The sequence below is a fragment of the Lutra lutra genome, chromosome 9 (genome assembly GCF_902655055.1).
Source record: "Lutra lutra chromosome 9, mLutLut1.2, whole genome shotgun sequence".
In the NCBI taxonomy this organism is placed as follows: domain Eukaryota; kingdom Metazoa; phylum Chordata; class Mammalia; order Carnivora; family Mustelidae; genus Lutra; species Lutra lutra.
Window position 1 is genome coordinate 135,976,976 of NC_062286.1, and position 19,068 is coordinate 135,996,043.

The 19,068-nt window shown below is 45.6% G+C and overlaps 1 protein-coding gene and 1 long non-coding RNA gene across 14 annotated transcripts in view; one reads left to right on the forward strand and one right to left on the reverse strand.

Annotated features, from left to right (window-relative positions):
- Positions 1–2,286: 2,286 nt before the first annotated feature.
- On the forward strand, positions 2,287–13,362 carry LOC125109408 (uncharacterized). 3 transcript variants are annotated; one of them, XR_007130220.1, is made up of 5 exons: positions 2,287–2,403; positions 2,531–2,634; positions 2,739–2,884; positions 12,357–12,557; positions 13,021–13,362. It is a non-coding gene; the product is annotated as an uncharacterized LOC125109408 (long non-coding RNA). The 3 variants fall into 3 exon arrangements; XR_007130221.1 differs by having other exon boundaries at positions 13,041–13,362; XR_007130222.1 differs by having other exon boundaries at positions 2,576–2,634.
- A 1,976-nt stretch (positions 13,363–15,338) lies between these two features.
- BCAS1 (brain enriched myelin associated protein 1) overlaps positions 15,339–19,068 on the reverse strand; it is a 92,580-nt gene continuing 88,850 nt past the window's right edge. For 5 of the 11 annotated variants that reach the window (XM_047746328.1, XM_047746330.1, XM_047746326.1 and 2 more), the window contains one exon: positions 15,339–16,500. In XM_047746328.1, coding sequence (XP_047602284.1) covers positions 16,426–16,500 — 75 coding nt within the window. In that variant the 3' untranslated portion in view covers positions 15,339–16,425. The remainder of the gene's footprint in view (positions 16,501–19,068) is intronic. The other 6 variants (XM_047746329.1, XM_047746325.1, XM_047746332.1 and 3 more) reach the window with 2 other exon arrangements.

A 19,068-nucleotide genomic window follows, 5' to 3' on the forward strand; every position in this document is an offset into this window, starting at 1 on the left:
TCCTTGTTGAAGGAAAAAGCTTCCAAGATCGGAGATAAGTACTTAAAGGGAAACTCCCTTTATCTTGAAGTTGTTAATTATTTTCACCAGAAACATGCATTTCTGTATCACTCACACAATTAAAAATTAGTTGAGAGCACAAGACAATGCTGTGGCATTTTGCAAGGACTGTCTTAGCAGAGCAGTAGAAGTGGAAAAAATGGCATCATCTTGAGGAGTAAATGGGGGGTACAGGGGCAGAAACTGCCACAGAGGGCTACAGAAATGCTCGGATCGGGGAAAGGAGCAAGGGAACGTTTTGTTGGTTCGCGTTTAAGTGGGATGACCAAAAAGCTTGATAAAAGGACATTTTAGCTTCTCCTTCTGGGGCCTGTCCACTACAGGAGAGCATGGTGTTTACTTCTGAGCAAAGATCACACCTGGAATTTGCATCTCGACTCTTCCGATTAGAAAGGTCTAGAAGGATTTTGATGGGAAATCAAAATGGTTTCATTGTGTAGGATCACAATACCCATATAAAGGCAAAATATTCATATGGGGATAAAGTTGCTTGAAATAGGATACAAAAGAATGTCCATTTGATTAAATGTTACAGTCATCAGTGGGGGCAGACTATTAGGTAGTCATTAAAAATCGTCTTTTCTGAGCACCTGGGTGGCTCAGTCTGGTAAGTGTCTGCCTTTGGCTCAGGTCATGATCTTGCCATCCTGGGATCGAGCCCCCTCACCGGGCTCCCTGCTCAGCAGGGGGAATCTGCTTCTGCCTCTCCCTCTGTGATCTCTTTCGCTCTCACTCTCTTTAAAAAAATAGATAATATCTTTTAAAAAAATCATATTTTCTATGTTTTTAATTTTTAAAACATTGGGCAATGCTGGTCATGCAATGTTTGATTTAAAAAATGCATGCTACAGAACTTTCTGTCCAGTCGCCCTTACAAAACTAAGGATATAGGCATAAGGAAAAAAGAAGGAAAACATTCAGTTGTCAACAGTGCTCTTCTCTAGGTGAAGGGGAAGTGGGTGATTTTAATTTTTGTGCATTTCTGTGGATGGGACCATTTTCTCCCCCAAAACACGATTGCTTGCCTAATTCCCCAAAGGAACTGCTTTTAAAACTGTGGTTTGAAAATCATTTAAAGGGAAGAGAGCCAAGGAAGGATTCCTGTTTGGCAAGGGATCAGGCAAGCAGGCCCTAAGCAGACTTTTGGAGACATTTTTTTTCCCCTTTTACCCAAATGTCAAAGGTCAGGCTTCCACATAGTGTGAGAGGACCTAAAACGATCAACTTCCCCAACGCGGAACGACAAATGTCAACTCCTCCCCACTCCCAACCAAAGGCCTGTTGTGTGTTCTTAACCCTCAAAGAGAAAACACAGAGCTCAGTGGGCTGGGATGCGAGCTGGCAACCGAGGGCTGACCCTGAGCCAGTTTTGTGAAGAGAGAAGAAGGCCGGTCCTCTCCCTCACGCTGGGCCCCCTCACGTCCCCCAACATGGCAGGAAGCAGCAGGGCCCCATGATGAATCCTGCAAACGCCACACATCTGACACACCCCTATGCAATCCCTGCTCTCTCTGAACAGCTCTGTGGCTTCCAGAAAATTCTATAACTTCTTTGTACTTCAGTTTTCTCCCATGTGGGAAGGGGATGAAGATTCCCCACCTCAGTGGGTTCCTCTGAAGACGGACTGGAACTCAGGGCAACTGTGTAGCGATCACTGAGTCGGTGGTTTTATTCTCAGGGTTATCTGATTTTATGTTCTTCTCACGCTACCTTAGGGCCCTAATTCAGGGGATGGAGTCAAAAAAGGTCAGTTTGGGGAGAAAGACCCTCTTTTTAACCCTCTGGTGTTTCTGTGACAATCCCAGACTGGTATCCATTTGGAGGCAATGAGCACATTGGTGAAGCACCATTGCCTTCAGGTAAGTGTGTCCACGCTGCCTTTCAGGCGCGTGCCTGGAGGTCACATAGATGAGATCATCCTGTCATGTTTCCTTCAAGTAAGTCCTGCAAACAGCCATTTCTCACCTCCTCTCCAGCAACCATGCTGATTGAAGCTGACATCTTCTTTCCAGAAGCCATGGCAATGGCCTGCTCCATGGTTCTCTGCATTCATTCTTACTATTTCCAGTGAACTTTGGGATCAACCAAAATAAGAGAAGAACCAATCTGGAGAGAGGACTGGTACTCGTGGAGCCAGGGGTTTTGGAGGCTGGAACCCTTGGGCCTGAGGCCTGCCCGGGTCAGTTAGTTACTAACTTACGTACCAGCCAAGGTAGCAGAGCTGCTTTCACACCCATGGCTGCCTGGAGACCCCATGAAGGACCCCACAGAGGACCACCAAGCTTGCAGTCGCCCATCACTGCTCTGAGACGGGAGCCCCCATGGCTGTCTCTGCCTTATGAGGTGAGTGCCTCTAAGTCAAATCGAGTGTTGCGATTCACCTAACCACTGCCCCCCCACGCTTCCCCAGCACAAGGAGGGAGACATTTGTCACCCAACACGCCATCTGATGTTGGAGTTGCTGCTTCAGGAGACATGTGCCTACCTGAAAATCTTTCTCTGCCACTTTCTAAAGCCAATTTTTGGATGCACCAGAGGTCCGATGAGATTTCTTCTGACATATATCCACAAAGGGTGAGTTTGTTACTATTATTTGACAAAAACATCCAAATATTCATATCTTCTATTGATATGCTGGCAGAGTTGTGGGTTTTGTATCTTTTTTTTTTTTTGGAAAGAGTGAAAAGTGGTGCTTCAAAATGGTAACAGGGTCACCACAAGATTTCATCATCTCAAGGAATTCATTTTATTACCACCGAAACTTATGGAAGGAATCCCATTTTGGTTTCATCTTTGGGGGCTCCTTTCTTAGTTAACTCAAAGGGTGAGTTTGGAATGTTCAACTCGGTATTCTGTGATTCTCTGAAGACATTTTTACCAAAAAAGGCAAAATGCTATATAGAGAGCTGTTCACTGGGGTGATGTCTGAAGAGTGTGGTCTGCAGTAATTCTCCAAACAGGACAGAGAAAGAGAAGTGGCTTATCCAGCACTTGCCCATGGAGGGGATGAAAGTTTTAGGAGCCATAAAGACTGCAGTTGTCCAGCTTATGAAAAACACTTAAAAGAATGCATATGATATAATTACAATCATCATCTTATGTACTAAATTAGGTATGCAAAGCATAAAACAAAGTAGTTGGCTTTGACTTGAACAGTCAGACAACCTGTATCCAATATTGATCATCTGCTATAAGCCAGACACTTTCAAAACAATGACATAATCGGGACACCTGGGTGGCTCAGTGGGTTTAAAGCCTCTGCCTTCAGCTCAGGTTGTGATCTCAGGGTCCTGGAATTGAGCCCCACATCGGGCTCTCTGCTTGCCAGGGAGCCTGCTTCCCCATCTCTCTCTCTCTCTGCCTGCCTCTCTGCCTACTTGTGATCTCTGTCTATCAAATAAATAAATAAAAATCTTTTAAAAAATGACATAATCAATATAAAAAAATATTTGAAGCTACCATGATTGAGTCGGGGAGATGGGATTATGACAGACTCTTTCACTATTATTCTCTCCTAACATTTTTTTTAAATGCTGTGATTTCATAATTTCAAAAAAGGAAAGGAATATTTGAAACAGCAGAATGATGAAGTTGCAAATGCTAATTTTGTGAGCTTAATCCCAAGAACTGCTCTGAGCAGGCTGTGAATAGTATCTGTTTTACCTCTGTAATGATGGTATTATCAGTAACATCACTCCCACTTTACAGTAAAGAAATTGAGACACAATGTTTCATATCCGGTCCAATGTCTTGAAGCTAATTGGAAGGAGAACTGAGTTCCAGAATGTTCTTAATTACTACTTCAAATATATCACACGAGGCTACATAATGCAATTATGTGTGGGATTTCCCAAAGTATATCCTTGATACTTGGCTTTTGGAGAGAGTGCCTCCTCACCTATACCAGAGTGTTCTCTGCTTTTCTTGTTTATCTCTTTCTCAGACCCAGACTCACAGATGATACTCAATCAGCAGATGCGTAAACCAATCCATCTCTGATAAGAGAGGCCAGGAATTGGGCTGTCCACTTCATTTCTCAGAAGCGTCTGTCAACCTTGTGGGATTTTTATGGAGTTTTTTCTGTACGTCTGACATTCCAAACTGAAACAGATGATGCCAGCCCAGTTCCTAAGAGAAGCAAACACTTAAACTGAGAAGACAGTGATAAAAACAGGAAATAACTTCACCCTGGGAATATTCCAGAAACCAAGTTTGAATAATTCCTTCATGTTCAGTTGAATACAGGTTGACTCCCAGGTTGACTCACTCATGTAAATACTCCTGACTATGTTATGACTGTTAAATACACACACACACACACACACACACACACTCCCTTGTCTTTCCAAAATGCTAACTATGCCGCATGAATCAGTCACTCTGGACTTTAGAGCACTGGGTTCTTCATCATCAACCTTAACTCCTCTCTTGTCATCCTCACATCCAGTCCAGCAGCAAACCCTGCCCCTGCCACCCACCTTCTAAATTTGAGACCTACTCTACAGGCCAGCACATGTCCACTTGGGTAAATGTTCCATGTACACTTGAAAAAGAATATATATTCTGCAGTCATCAGTTGCTTTGTTCTGTAAGTGTCAGTTAAGTGTGTTAAATAGTATTGGTCAAAATCTTTCTATTCCTACTGATTTATTGTTGTTGGCTTGTCCGTTAGTTACTGATAGGAGAATGTCAAAGCCCACCACTATGATTGTGAATTTCTCTATTTCTCCTTTTAGATCTGGTGGTTTCTGCCTTATACACATTGAAGCTGTATTAGCAAGTGTTTCTAGACTTAGAATTGTTCTATCTTTCAGTGGACTGACCCTTTTCATTATAAAATTCATTTTCTTTATTGTACTGCTCTCACCTTAAAATCAATTTCATCTGATAGTAGAGTAACTAGTCAACTTTCTTTTGATTACTGTGTGCATACAGTATCTTTTCCCATCTTTTATTTTTATCCTGTCTGTATGCTCATATTTAAAGATTATCTCTTGGAAGCAGAAAATAGTTGGGTTTTGTTTTGTTTGTTCATTTATATGACAATCTCTTTTCATGTGAACATTTAGTCCATTTACATTTAATGTAATTATTAACACATTACTAACATAATACTAATGCATTACTAGCTGTTTCATTCAGTTCCATCTGTTGTGAGTTCCATTTTCTTTATTATGAACTTTTACATTAATGACATCTTTTTAAGGTCATTCTCCTCTCTGTTAGCTTGTTACTTGTATATTTTCTTTTGTTGTTATCTTGCAGATTACAGGGATGATCTTTGTCTTATTGTAGTTTAATAAAATTCCTGCTTTTAACACTTCTCTGGCAATGCAAGAAAATTAGGACCTGTTTAATTCCCTTTTCTTACTGCAAATATCAATTCTAGTTATATTTTAAACCTGGCAAGACATGATTATTATCTTTTAATGCAGTCAGTATTCATTTAGATTTGCCAACAATTTCTTCTGTTGCTGCTCTTCATCCTTTCTTAAAATTTTAGTCTTCCTTCTGAGATTTTCTTCTTTTTTCCTAAAGGACTTTCCTTTGTCTTTCTTTTAGGTAAAGTCTGCTGGTAATGTATTCACTCAGTTTTTGTCTGAAAATATGTTTATTTCATCTTAAATTTTGATGGATATTTTTACTAGGTGTAGGATTATAGGTTGGTAGTTATTTTCTTTCAGCTCTTAATTTTTTTTTTAAGGGTTTTATCTTTTGGCTTCCATCAGTTCTGCTGAAAAGTCAACTGCCAGTCTCCTTGTTGTTTTCCATTGAAGTGGAGCACTGTGTCTCCATTTTTGGATGCCTTCGTACCATTTTTTTTTTGGTCTAGCTTTTGTAGTTGTTCTAATAGGTGAGATAGGTCTGCAACTAACTATCTGGACATTTTTCCAGAAAGAAATTTTACATATTAAATGGCTATGGCCTTCCCGAGATAATGCTAAAGATAGCAGCTGGAGGTTGAGGGAATGAGAGGTGATCAGAGAGAGAGAGAAGTTAATATAGAAGGAGTAATTCTACTTAAGAGGAGTGGACCCCAGGAGATTAGCAGGAGTCTGGGAGCAAAGGACATTTATAGGGGACAGAATGGTACTTTCTGAGAATAAATGGCCCCAGAGCCTGAGAGAGTATAATATCCAATATTACATTTTATATTTTTCTTTATTATGTTGTACTTTCCTGAAATAATTGAGATTTAGAGAATTTAATCAACATGTCTAATCTCAGGCAGCTAGTACACTACTAAGATCTGAACCCATGCCAGCAGACTCCAGAGCTCCTGGGCTTTTAACCAATAAACTACACTAAAGACCAGAGACTTCTAAACTCTTCTGATTATAAACCATAGTAAGAAACACATCATGAATCTATATGCACATATTCATAATAAAAACTAACCTTTCACTAATCAATATTATCCATATTACCTGTAATACATCATGAAATACTCTATCTTCTCCTCTCCTATCTTACTCTTTCCCATTCCATTCTACTCTGTGCCATTCCATTTCCTCCCATCCCGTTCTGTTTACTGGATTAATGTTAATGGGTTGGTCTTCCATTTCGGATAAAAATCACTGCTAAAGACAATGACTTTTACCTTAAGGATTAATAAAGTACACAGCTCTGATTTACTGGGGAAAGTTCCAGGAGCGAGAAGGAAGCACAAAGAAACCACCTACATTATCGTTGCAGAGATTTTAACAACAGAACAACGTTGGGGGTCATCCATTTCAAATTCTCTGGTGGGCAGCCTCCATTAGGTATGTTAACTCTCAGCTGGCATTGGGCAAGTGGGATGTTATTTTGCCTGTTTGGGAGCCCATTTTAGTCCTTTCTACACAGCGCAGGGCAGAACAGGTGCTCAGCAAATGTTTGTTGCCTGAGTCAAATAAAGGGTCACGGGGGATGCACCTCAGAGTTTTCTCTGCTCTCATGTTCCCTATTCATCCCTGAATGAAGAGGCCTATGACATCTCACTCTGGGTCGGAGTCAACAGTAAAAGAATCTCCTAGAAAGATCACTTCCCCCAACTTGCTGTCTTAGTCGGCTGTGGCACCAAGGGATTAAAGAAACATTCCCCACCCCCTTCCCCCTCCAGAATTTCCTGTCCTGTCTTGTGGTTGATTTAAAATATTTCAACTCCCACCTCCCTCTTTCTCACCATTTCTTCTTCACGGCTAAAGAGGTTATACATTTGCAAAGGAAATGATTAAGCAAATCCAAAGATCTTGGCCAGGGACCTGATTTTTCAAGGCCCTCGTTTTGGAGAGCTGAAGAAATCTGTGTGAGGAAGGGTTTGCACATAAGTTTTTAGCCTTAGTCAGGACTGGTGCATAATTTCCTGTTTTTATATCCTCAAAACTGCTAAGCTCCTTGTGAACAACTGGCCAGCACAGATAGGGAGGGGGGTGTGGGGGTTGCGGGGAGAGGGCTGGGAGGGGAGGAGAGAGCTATTCCTCCTTCAGTTCTGGCATAACTTCAGTGAAAGTGGAAAGTTTGGGGTTTTTATTTTTTTGGTTTCTTTTTTTTTTTTAAGGCAATGAAATAGAGACTAGAGGCAGATTCTAGGCATTGAAGTCAAGCCTTTGAGTGGTAAAGAGGGAAGAAACAAGTTTGAGCAGGAAATTTAACGGGCTGCCAGGTACTCAAGGAGCAGTTGAATCTCAAAATGTCCCGTTGAGCACGAGCATGTTGTAGGCGCTCCTGTACCAGGCACAGTGCTAACTGCTTTGCGTGGAATATATCGTTAGACCCGCCTCGCGACGCCGTGTGGTAGATTCCGTTGTCATCCTCCATTGTATGGACACCACAGTGACGTTGAAGAAGTTAGGTGACTTCATGTCGCTGGGACCATCACATACATGTTCATTTGTCTAATTCCAGGGTTGGCTTGGGGCCCTGACAACGTTGCTTTCTGATGTTAGTTTTCTCTCTAAGCCAGGCTTTAGGCTGTGCTGGGCATTTAGTTGCCCATTGGTTTTTAGTGTTCCCTTCAAATTTCATTTCCCAGGTTCCATTGCCAACTGGCTTCGGGTGAGGTTCAGAGAGCGGGGGGCGCTGCCACCAAGCTATTTTTCCTATACTCTCCCATCAGCGGAGAGGTAGTGCTTCCCCCCTCTGGACCCCAGGTCCCCTCTGGACCCCAGCGACCCTCGGGCAGCCTCCCCCAGCCCCATGTAGTGCTCCACTTTCCACATGGTGTCCACCTCCCCTGGCACTGGTAACATGACCTCTTTTTGTCTGTTTGGCCCCGTTGGTATTGCAGTTTCCTTCTGTGTCCAGTGTCTTGGGTGGTCTCCTCGCTGTGTGACTGCTTTTTTACTTCACCCAGCACCTATGAATTCCCCTCTATTAAACTACTTGGCATAAGGACCCTAAGTGAGATACAGATGTTTGTGCGGTAGACACAGACCCTGAGACGAGAACTTGGATGCAGGTAGTTTGTTTGGGACGTGATCCCAGGAAGCACAAAGGAGGGAGAGTGTGTTCATAAGAATGTCACTACTGCGGGCAGCTAGGATTCAGTCGTGCCGGGGACCGTGTGGGAGCATTTAGAAGACACCTCAAAATCGTCCCTCTGAGGGCTGGGGGAGCTGAGATATTTATCTGCCATCTCCTCATTGGTTGAAGGTTGTCCCTAGGGGCGTAAAATTTTAGGTATTTCCAGAACGCCCTACATGTGGGCTGAATGAGTTCCCACAGCCCCTGGAGAAAGCCACTGAGAAGAAAAGCCAATAGTGGAGGGATCTTTGAGGTGGGAGCTCTCAGTGCTGTATGTGACCTCTGGAGTGAGCCAAAGAGAAATGAGGTGGGGCATCCATAGCATCCGCTACGGTGGCCAACTGGTTAATATATATTTTTTAAAGATTTTATTTATTTATTTGTCAGAGAGAGGGGGAGCACAAGCAGGGGAAGCAACAGGCAGGGGGAGAAGCAGGCTCCCGCTGAGCAAGGAGCCCGATGTGGGACTCGATCCCAGGACCCCAGGATCATGACCTGAGCTGAAGGCAGTCGCCCAACAGACTGAACCACGCAGGAGTCCCCAAACTAGTTAATATTACAAGATAGAACCGAGGAAAACCAAAGGCCTACTCGAGTCTATTCCCCAGGAACTTTACTTTAGAATGAGAGGACATCAAGGAAAATCAACATTTTCTTTTTCTTCTGTCTTCCTTCTTTTCTTTTTTCTTGGATGAACCAGTCAGCTAACTGGTTGCCAGAATGGAGAGGGCCTGGCACACAGTTTAATCCTAAAGACTGGGCGGCACTTGGGCCCATGAAAGTGAAGACATGTGTTCCACCTCGGGCAGATGTCCGTGTCCTCAGCCCCTTCTACTTACCAGGCACTATCCTTACAAGCTATAAATGCGTTGTCCCGCTCACTCTTCTCAGCAACGCTCTGAATTAAGTTCTGTTATTATTCCCATTCTGCAGAGGAACAAATTAAGGCTTTCTATGTGAAATATCTTGCTCACGATCTCCCAGCCTTGGGTCATAGGTGTGGATCGTCTGGGTGGATCGGGGGCCAGATTCCAAACCTACATTTGTGACACTTGGAAATGGGCGTTTAAACATTCTCGTAGGGACCAGTGCCAGTTAGAGGTTTTATCTGAGTGGGTATTTCTTATGCTTTTAAAAGAGGCTTAAGAAGAAAATGATTATACTTTGTATTACCTACTAGATAGTTCAGCTCACTCAATGAGAATTAGTTGAATTGAGTTTATGTTAGAGCTTACCTGCAGCCGAAATACAGATGGGACTCTGCCACCCTTCGGCTCAGATCTTTTTTTTCCTACTTCTCAGGAGAAGTTCGAACTTCTTACTGTGGGCTCCTTACTTCATGTCCTTGATGATCTGGTCTGCGCCTCCTTTCCAGCCTCCACCATCTTATCTGTCCTCCCCATAGCCTCCCTCTGACCATGTTGAACAACTTGCCATTCTCTCGGTAGACCCTGGGCTTTGGCACTTCCTATTCTGCTGGGAACAACTTTGGCCAACTCTTCATCATTCCTTATGAGTTAGCTCAACTGTCACCACCTCCAATGGCCAGCCTCCATCGCCTGTAGTCTTGTAGCAGTGCCTTCCTCTGAGTTCCACAACGCCCTACATTCACTTCTCATACGTTATATTATTATTGTCCTTTTGCCTGCCCGTCTTTCCCACAGGCAAGAAAACATGCCAGTAAGAGCTTAGGTTGGGTTTCAGCCTTGGCTCTTGAACAACATTGCCCTTGAACAACATTGCTTCTCCTCTCTGAACCTTAATTTCCTCATCTGTAGAATGGGCAGTAAGCAAGGTAATTTACGTGGCGCACAATGGCTGGCTTGGAGTAGGTCCAGTGCTGGCGATGTATCTTCAGGGCTGGTCTTCTTCAACAGATCATCAGGGGAGTGATAGCTCTACCTAGACCAGTGCTTTTCAAATTGTCTGCCTCAGAGCCACCTGGGGGGTTTGCTAAAACACACATTACTGGGCTCCACCTTGAGTTTTTGATCCAGTGGGTCTGGAGTCGGGCTTGAGAATTCTCATGTCTAATTAGTTCTCAGGTGATGCCAATGCTGATTGGCCACACCCTGAGAACCACTAGGCGAGGCAGCTGGGGAGGGTGGATGTCTGATTCAAGTGACTGAACACTTACTTGGTGCTGAGATAAACTCATACTAGAGCGTAAGGCGACCCCTCACCAGTGGATGTGGCCACAGAGTTTCTACTAATACAACCATTCAGCCAAGATTTGTTGAGCATCTACTGTGTCCAGACATTGTGCTAAGTATTCATGACAGAGCAGTGAGGGACACAGACAAGAAAGTCCCCGATGTTGATGAGCTCACAGTCTAAGGGCCCTGTTTTGGAGAGGGGGGGCTTCCACAGCTGGTCTGAGGAACTGCTAACTTTAAAGACACTGATGTCAAAAATTGCCTTGCTATTTATTGCATCATTGTAGTTGCCTCTAAATAATTGATTTTGCCAAAAGGATAAATCAAAACTGATTATGGTAATCCCATAATCCCCTTGTCCGGAACTGTAGCCATCCACTGGCACTGGTCTTAGGGTGAAGTCAGCCCACGGAACATGACAGGGCAGAGTCTGGAGAATCAGAGCCAGGCTGTGATATAACATCTGTTCAATGACATGATAAATCTCCCTATAGTTATTACGATTTTTACTAGCCAATTGGAGTAGGAGTTTTCTGCTATGGTGCTGAAGTTTCCCTATGACATAACAGCTCTCCTTTACGAAGTGCTTATGATGTGCCAGCCACTGGCTCCACGAAGTAGGCACAATTACTGTCCCATTGTTTAGGAGGAAACTGAGAGCAACGTTAAGTCGCTTGCCTGCTAGTTAGGTGCAGAGATGTGAGAGGTAAGGCTAAGTTATGGAGCATGAAGAGCCGGTGAGGGGAACGTAAATCAATGCTTGGCCGTGACACCAACCTAAATAGTTTACAATCACACTGTCCTTCCTTAAGCTTCTTCCAAGCCTAAGCTGATAAGAATGGAAGAACCAACCAACCGACTTTGTCTTGGTCGGGCAGACTGGGAATTGTGGAAGGCAGTTGACTTGCCCAGGCTGACCCCCTCTTGTTCTAGTTCTCCTCATTAAACTTGACTGCTTTCTAGAAGTCAATCAACAAACACATTCTTAAGAGCTTTTTTGGCCTAACCTCCCGGTTAGGGAGTGAGGGAATAGGGCTTGGCTGGAGATGGGAGTAGCACCCTAGGTCCTAGAACTCCCCCATGTGGCCAGATTTCAACAAAACATCCTCCAAGGAGAGTCAGTCCCTTAAGCCATGAACTCCTTCAATGGCAACCATTGCCAGAAGTGCAGCTGGGGGCCATTTTGTCAAGAAGGGCTCCTTTGGAGGGAGAGAGAGAAAAAAAAGGCATACAGGTGCGTGAGTGCCTGTGCCCTCGTAATAAAATACAACAAAGGCGGTAATTAAGTTCAGTTAGAGGTACACAGCTTTGAATTAGACGACGTATTCAGAAAGTGTTCTATAAATTGCTAAGGGCGAGAATGTGAGGCATATTATAGTTATCCTTACATCTGTGAAATCCGCATGTCTGCTTTGGCCAATTAAAGGGCCAGGGGAGGGGGATATTAAAATGAGCAGCTTTCTGGGGGGCGGGGGGGGGGGGGAAGGAAACAGAGCCGCAAGGGTTAAGCTCTCCAGAACACCGATTTATGCAAAGGGCTGGATCCCAACCGGCTTTCAGGCCTGCGCTAAGATCTGAATTACAAATTTACAGAATTTGCTGCTCAGTAAGTAATTTCTTTTCTCCCTAATGGAGCCCGTAATTTCCAGGGGGCCAGAGGCACCGTGTGTTCAGTGATGGAGTGAGGAAGATCTAGACTGTGGAGGAGCCTGATTGCTACTCACGGTGCAACGGCCTTTTAAGAAGGCTTCAAAAGGGAGCTTGGGAGGCTGGTTAAAACCAGCCCTTACTTTCCTTACCGTTCTGCAAAGCGCGTGCCCTCTGCCTGCAACTTGGGTGAGTCGATCCCTGAAATCGTTTTCCTTTCCAAAATGTTCTTTCCAGCAGGAAGGCTAGTTGATTTTCTTGTTTAGGGTTTAAGATCCACATGGGGGTGTTTGACCTAAGAAATGACATTTGTCAGGCCCGGGTTGTGGAAATGAGCTCCCTTCTGGGGGGGCGGGGAGTGCGGCGGGGCGGGGCGGGGGGGGGGGAGGGGGGCAAGCACTGTGCGAAGGAACTAACAGGCCATAAATTCCAGGCTCTTAGAGTCTCACTTAATGGGGCCCCCTTGCATCTGGACCGTTTGCAAACAAATAAGGGCAGTCCAGCTCAAGTGTGTGTGTGTGTGTGTGTGTGTGTGTGTGTGTGTGTGTGTGTTGAAATCCCAGATAATTTGCTTAAAGAGCAGGGGATGCAACGAAAGCTGAAGAACTTAACTTTCTTTCTCCTTTTCCCTTCCTTTTGGGCACTTGTGGAGGTATGCCTCCCCTTCCCTAGACGATGAATTCGCGAGGGACCTCACGGGCTGCTGAGTACAAGCGCGCTTTTGAATGGATGCTTTTACGGATATCAGTCCAAAAGTCACCATCGGCTGGAACTGGAAAGCAGAGTTTTGTTTTTGCTTCTCTCCCCAGGGGCGGCCGGTTCAGCTCAAAAGCTCAATTCTTGGAAGGGCCACTTCTTCTTGACACCGGAGAAGACACCTCTCCCTGTGCACCTAAAAATAAAAAATAAATGAATAAATGAGTTTGTAAATTTTTAACGAGGCCCCCCGGCCCCCTCCCGCAGGCCATAATTCCCTTTCAGCTGCAAGGCCGGCTTCGTGTTTCTGTGTACTCGGCCTTGCCATCCAAGTGGCCTTTCTGGGCTCCATATTTGGAGGAACTTCAGTCCCTGGACGCTTTTGAGACTCAAGAGCTTTGTAGAGCTCACTCAGGGGAGTTTCTGCTCTTTTTTTTTTTTTTTTTTTTAACAGGAGTTCAGCGGGAGGCATGGAAATTAGTATTGACTGTAAATGCATCAGGAATGAGCTCCCAGCTAAAAACAAAAACAAAAACAAACCAAAAACAAAATCAAACAAACAACAAACCCTCAAAACTTGAAGATGAGGGTTTATCGTGGTTCTGGGGCTACAGCTAGCTTTCCAATCCCCCAGATAAGTCATTGTCTGAGTCTGCTCAGGCTTAAGTTTTCTTGCCTTTAAAAACAGCGACAACAACAATGACAACCCCAAGCAATTTCATCCAAAGCTTGCTGTCTTTTTTGACCAGGGCACTATGGAACCGTTACAGAAAGTGTTGGCTGTGCAGAGAGGTTCTCAGCAAAGAACATCATTGAAAATATTTTTTAAAATATTTTTTTTCCGGGGAGTTGGGGGATGGGAGGGCTTCTTCTGCATTTAGTGACTCAGTCCTGCCTGGAGGCGTTTCTCATCAGGGCCAAAAGCCCCTGTGCCCAGTGAGGTGAAACTTGCAAATGAAACTGTCACCTTTCTCAATGGACTAGTATGGCCCAGAGCTCACCAAAGGTCACACAAGGCGACCCCCCCTGGTGCTCGGGGACAAAGGAATGAGCAGCTGCCTGGTTTTCTTGAATCTGTCCCCTGCTCCCTGATGGTGTTGGTGGAGGAAAGTCACCCTGCCAGTAAGGGCTTCCCCAAAGGATTTTTTTCCTGATGCATGCCAAGTTAAGCATTCGGACCGGAAGTGGCATGAAGTCATTCTCAGCTGAGTGAGCCACAGACACTGATCTCCAGGTTTGAGCAGCAGGTCTGAAGCAGCTAAGGAAAGGGCCTCTGATCTTTATCTGAAACCTAGCATTGGGCCATCCAAGCTGGGAGCTAGCAGACCCCCGCCACAACGGGCCCCCCACATCTGGTTTTTCAGGGATACCATCGTTTTCCTGAACACCTTTTCCAAATGTCTTTTTGTTTCTTTTGCCAAAGCCATGGTTTTATTTACTTAATGTGAAAACTTGTCAGAAGACCGAATTCAGTGTTTACGTCAGGTCATTGTGTGATGGATTTTTACAAGCTAGCGTGTATGTGCGGATCTATTTGTATGCGTATGCATTTGAATGTGCACGCATTTATTCTTGTATGTAATATGTTGAGTATGGATGTGTACAGACATTTCTCCACTTCTACATGTAAAGTACATTTATATGTATGGACGTGTTCCCTACGTCGGTGTAAACACATTATCTGCATATCATGTGTCTGTCTATCGTGGACATGGCCCAGGCACACATCCTCGAGCTACCCACCTCCCAGCGCAGTGGGAGCACCTTGCCTGTCCCACCACTTCCCAGGGTGTGCGGGAACTCGGCAACAAGGGTACAAGGGCCGGCTCCCCTTGGCTCAAGGTCCAACCCAGTGGAAGGTGCAAGTCATGCTCCAGCGCCACCTAGGGGCTCACGATGAAACTCAACTCCCGCTGAGGCCAATCCTCATTCAGCAACCGCCCTGCCCTGTGGGTCGCTTCCTCTCTCCACCCGAAGTCCTCCTCCGGTTTATCACAGGCTCCAGAATCTCTGCCTCAGGCTCTGCCCTAGGCAGCCTGGGCTCAGGCAGTACTTTTCTATAAGTGCCGTGTAGCTATGCAAATATATGTGCACCCATTTCTAGGGCACATGCCCATATACACGGAAATCTAGGAGCATCTGGGAGGGAGGACAAGATGGAGGAAGAAGACTGATGTTATTCTGTGGACAATAAAGCTGTCTCAGAGAGTACAAGAGCCCTGCTTTAAAAGTTGAAAATTAAAAGATGCTTTAGATGTAAATGTATTTTTTTTATTAAATCAGAAAAAGAAAGATACAGTATACATGGTATCAGTCAATCATATGCTACTTTGAATTACATTTTAATAGACTCACGGTCCTATTTACTCCTCTGTACACGTATTAAGAAAACCTCGGGTATTTGAATAATCTTCCAGAAATTTTTATTAACTGGGGTTATGGGGAGGGTTTTATCAGAAAACATCCTGAGAACATTAGGAAATTACAGACAGACTTGGGATAAGTGTCAGACAGAACAGATGAAGCAAGCCCCTCCGCCATCTGAGAAGCATTAATAATGTGAGATCGCAGAGACCAAATCTTTGTTAGGGCTATGGGACGCAGGATTAAAATGGGGACCTCAGTGCCCCCTTGTGTTGCAAAGTAGACTTGCAACTTCATTCACTCGTTCTGCTTTTTTTTTTTTTTTTTTTCTTTTTTTGAAGTTGTAATCCTTGCCCTCCTCACTGAGTTTCAAAAAGCAATTGTTTCCCCAAATCATTTCAAACCCTCTGCGGTCAATCTTTTCCTTTCTCATCAATAACTTTCAAGGACCCTATTCGACAAGCAACGCTTATTCATTCCTTTTTCATTTCCCACACATTCCATTCCAGGAAATTGGCAACCCCCCCGCCCCCGCCCTCCCCCCCAGAGCCCATGCTGTCCCTCCTCGAAATGTGAACTTAAAAGGATTTTTGTCTCTCCTCTTTGAGTGTAGAGGATGAGCATGTATTTCCTACAAAGCTTAATTCCTTCCAGCCGGCATCCTTCTTCTGCAACTTACTTGCCCCTGCCATTTCACATAACTTACTCAGAATGCCTTCCTCCGCCCGCTCCACCCCTGCCTGGCAACCATCAAGTCTCCCGACCTGACTGGTTCACCGGCTAAACCATCTTGACGACTCTTTCCCGGAAAAGATTGGACCAGAGACGTAAATAATACACCTCAATATACAACAGCTCAGGCTTAATTTGTAGGCAGAATTTCATTGGATGGCCATTCAAAGAAAACTATGTACACGGAGTGGGCTCGGGGAGGAAATGGAGTAGGGAGCAGACTTCTCGCTGGCAGGACAACTTGGTGGGAACTGTAGTGATTTGTTTACTTGGATTTGCCAACCGGTCCGATGGATACGGGGTCTGTTTGCACTTGGGCGTCCGACATCCGCTTTGGTCCCTGGAGAAAAATATAAAGAAGTTGCACCCTAATGAAAGTCTGAAACATCACGAGCGGTGACGCCATTTATCTCGCACTTACTCCGTGCCAGGTCCTACGTTAAACAAATAGACCCTTCTGCACGAGTGGGGGATGAAAGAAAGGTCTCCCACCAGATGTGGGATGCAATGCCCAGTTCTATCGCTTTCCGGCTCTGTGACAACTTGGAGGAATGACTTAACTCTTTGAACTCAGTTTCTTCATCTTTCCAGTAGGGGAGATACAACTTATCTCAGAGGCCTGCTCCAAGGTAAAGCGAGTCCCCCTTCTGGCCCCCATGAGGCATGGATTTTGGCGATCAGAGGCATTGAGGTCACCTCCGTCCTGCCTACGGTCTCAGGACTGCCCTTCGCCAGGCCAAGCTCACCCTCATCTGGTCCTCTCGCCGGCCCAGTGAGACAGGCAGTGATGACTAGCCCAGTTGTACAGATGTGCAAACAGGCTCTAAGAGAAGCCAGGACCGGCTTATGAAGCGTAGGACGGGACCCCCTGACTTAGAATCGGAACCTCAGAGCACCTGCTCTCCAGGCTCCAGCCTGGGCCTTGTCCACTCTTTCCAAGCCCTGCCTCGGGTCAGCCTGTGCCCAGTGGACAGGGCCAAAGGTGACAGGCAGGGGAATAAAGAATAGGCCCTATCTTCTTTCTGATCTCCGTTCCTCTGTAAAACGGACTCCTAGCACTACTTGAGCGCGTCAGGGATCCATGGCAGCGGGACAGATGAGGGCACCACCGAGTGGGTGATTCTTGGGCAAAAGAGGGGGCGGGGAAAGTACTCGTCCTCCAATCAGAGCCCCATGTTGATCAAATAGCTGTTTCCATAGACACATTTATGTGTATGTCCATACACACATGCACACGCGCACGGGACGTTCTGACATTTCCTTTGTCAACCGAGTCCCTCTGCTCAAAAGCCAAATGCTTGCAAACAGTGCCCCTTGATGAGTTCTAAAGGTTTCCTTCCAGTTCTTTTCAGACGCAGCACGAAATGCCAAGGAGGCTGCCCCCATTAAGATCCAGGCAGCACGCGAAGGAGCAGAGAAGGAAGGAGACGAGCAGAGAGGACCGCTCCTGGAGGGCGAAGATGAAGCAGGGATGGGCAGGCAGTGAATCTGGGAACCTACTGGGGCAGACGGCCTTGGGCAGGGAGAAAGGGAGGTGGCATGCGGACAGAGGGAGGATGAATTGCAGGGAGAGGAGTCCCACATGGGTTTAGGTGACAGCAATGTGGGCCGATGTCCCAACTGGGGACAACTGCTGGGGGTCAGGCTCCAGTCCAAACACAAGGTCCCGGAGTATTTGCTGGGGAAATGGTAGCGTGTACTACGGAATTCCTGCTTCAGGTCAGGTACTGGACCCCTGAGGACACACATTCACTTGATTCCCCAGGAACCCTAGACTGGTTGCTGTCCTTATCACCTCAGCTTTGCACAGGGGCAACCTGAGGCTCCGAGGGGTTAAGTGACTAACCCAAGGTCACACAGCTAGGAAGTGGTAGGTCCAAGACTCCAGGGAAGCTGTCCAAATTCACAGCACAGGCTCCTGGGCACTGCTCTGTTCTTTCTACTGCCCTAGGTGCTATGTGGTCACCTCTGGGCTTCTCAGCTCTGGCCCCACTGACACTCTGGGCTCCCCCACCCCCATCTATCAAAGGTCACTGATACCCATAGATATTCAGGGACAGGGACAATCAGGAATGCCCCATTAGTTTAGGGCAGTTTGCCTCATGTACCTGCCCCAGGACTATCACACTGAAGGTTAACTACAGCCCCATGGCTGTTCTGTGCACTGTGGGACATTTATCAACATCCCTGGTCTCTACCCACAATGTCCCCACAGCACCTACTCCCCGTAGTGACCATCAGAATGGTCTCTGGACATTGCCGAGTGTCTCCTGCATAGAAAATCATGGGTTCAGAACTACTGGATGAGAGCCATCCTGTTTTCTCCAGGGATTTCGTGGGTAAAGAGATATACAGAGAACATTCCATGAGCCTCTGACCAAAAAATTAAATAAAACAAATAAAATAAAACCCAGAAAACAACAAAAAACCACCATGAAAGTGGGGAACTCACTGGGCCCATGAGCTCAGCATCTTTCCAGAACAGCACCCTCCCCACGCGGTACACCACCCCAGACACTGTGGCTTGGCAGGGAATGGTTGGACCAGAACTTTGGGCAAAAAAAAAAAAATGCACAGTCAGTTTGGAACTGTCTAGAAAAGGATTTACACTCCTCTCCAAGGAATTAGAGCAGAGAATGGGGACAAATTTTCCAACTAAACCACTCAAAACATGATCGGTCTTTTAGGCTCCCTCTTCCCCCTCACTGCCTTGATGGTCGGTCTCCGGTCCTCATCATCTCTTAAAACCCGGAGAGGGCTTAAAACCTAGAGCCGTGGGAGTGGGAGAGGGGCTCTGTCCCAGTGCTTCCCATTTCCAAACAGCCTCAAACCATGACTTCAAGCACTGTCTTACCCTGAGGTTCCATACCCGTACTCAGACACGCAGACCAGATGGACTACGATGCCG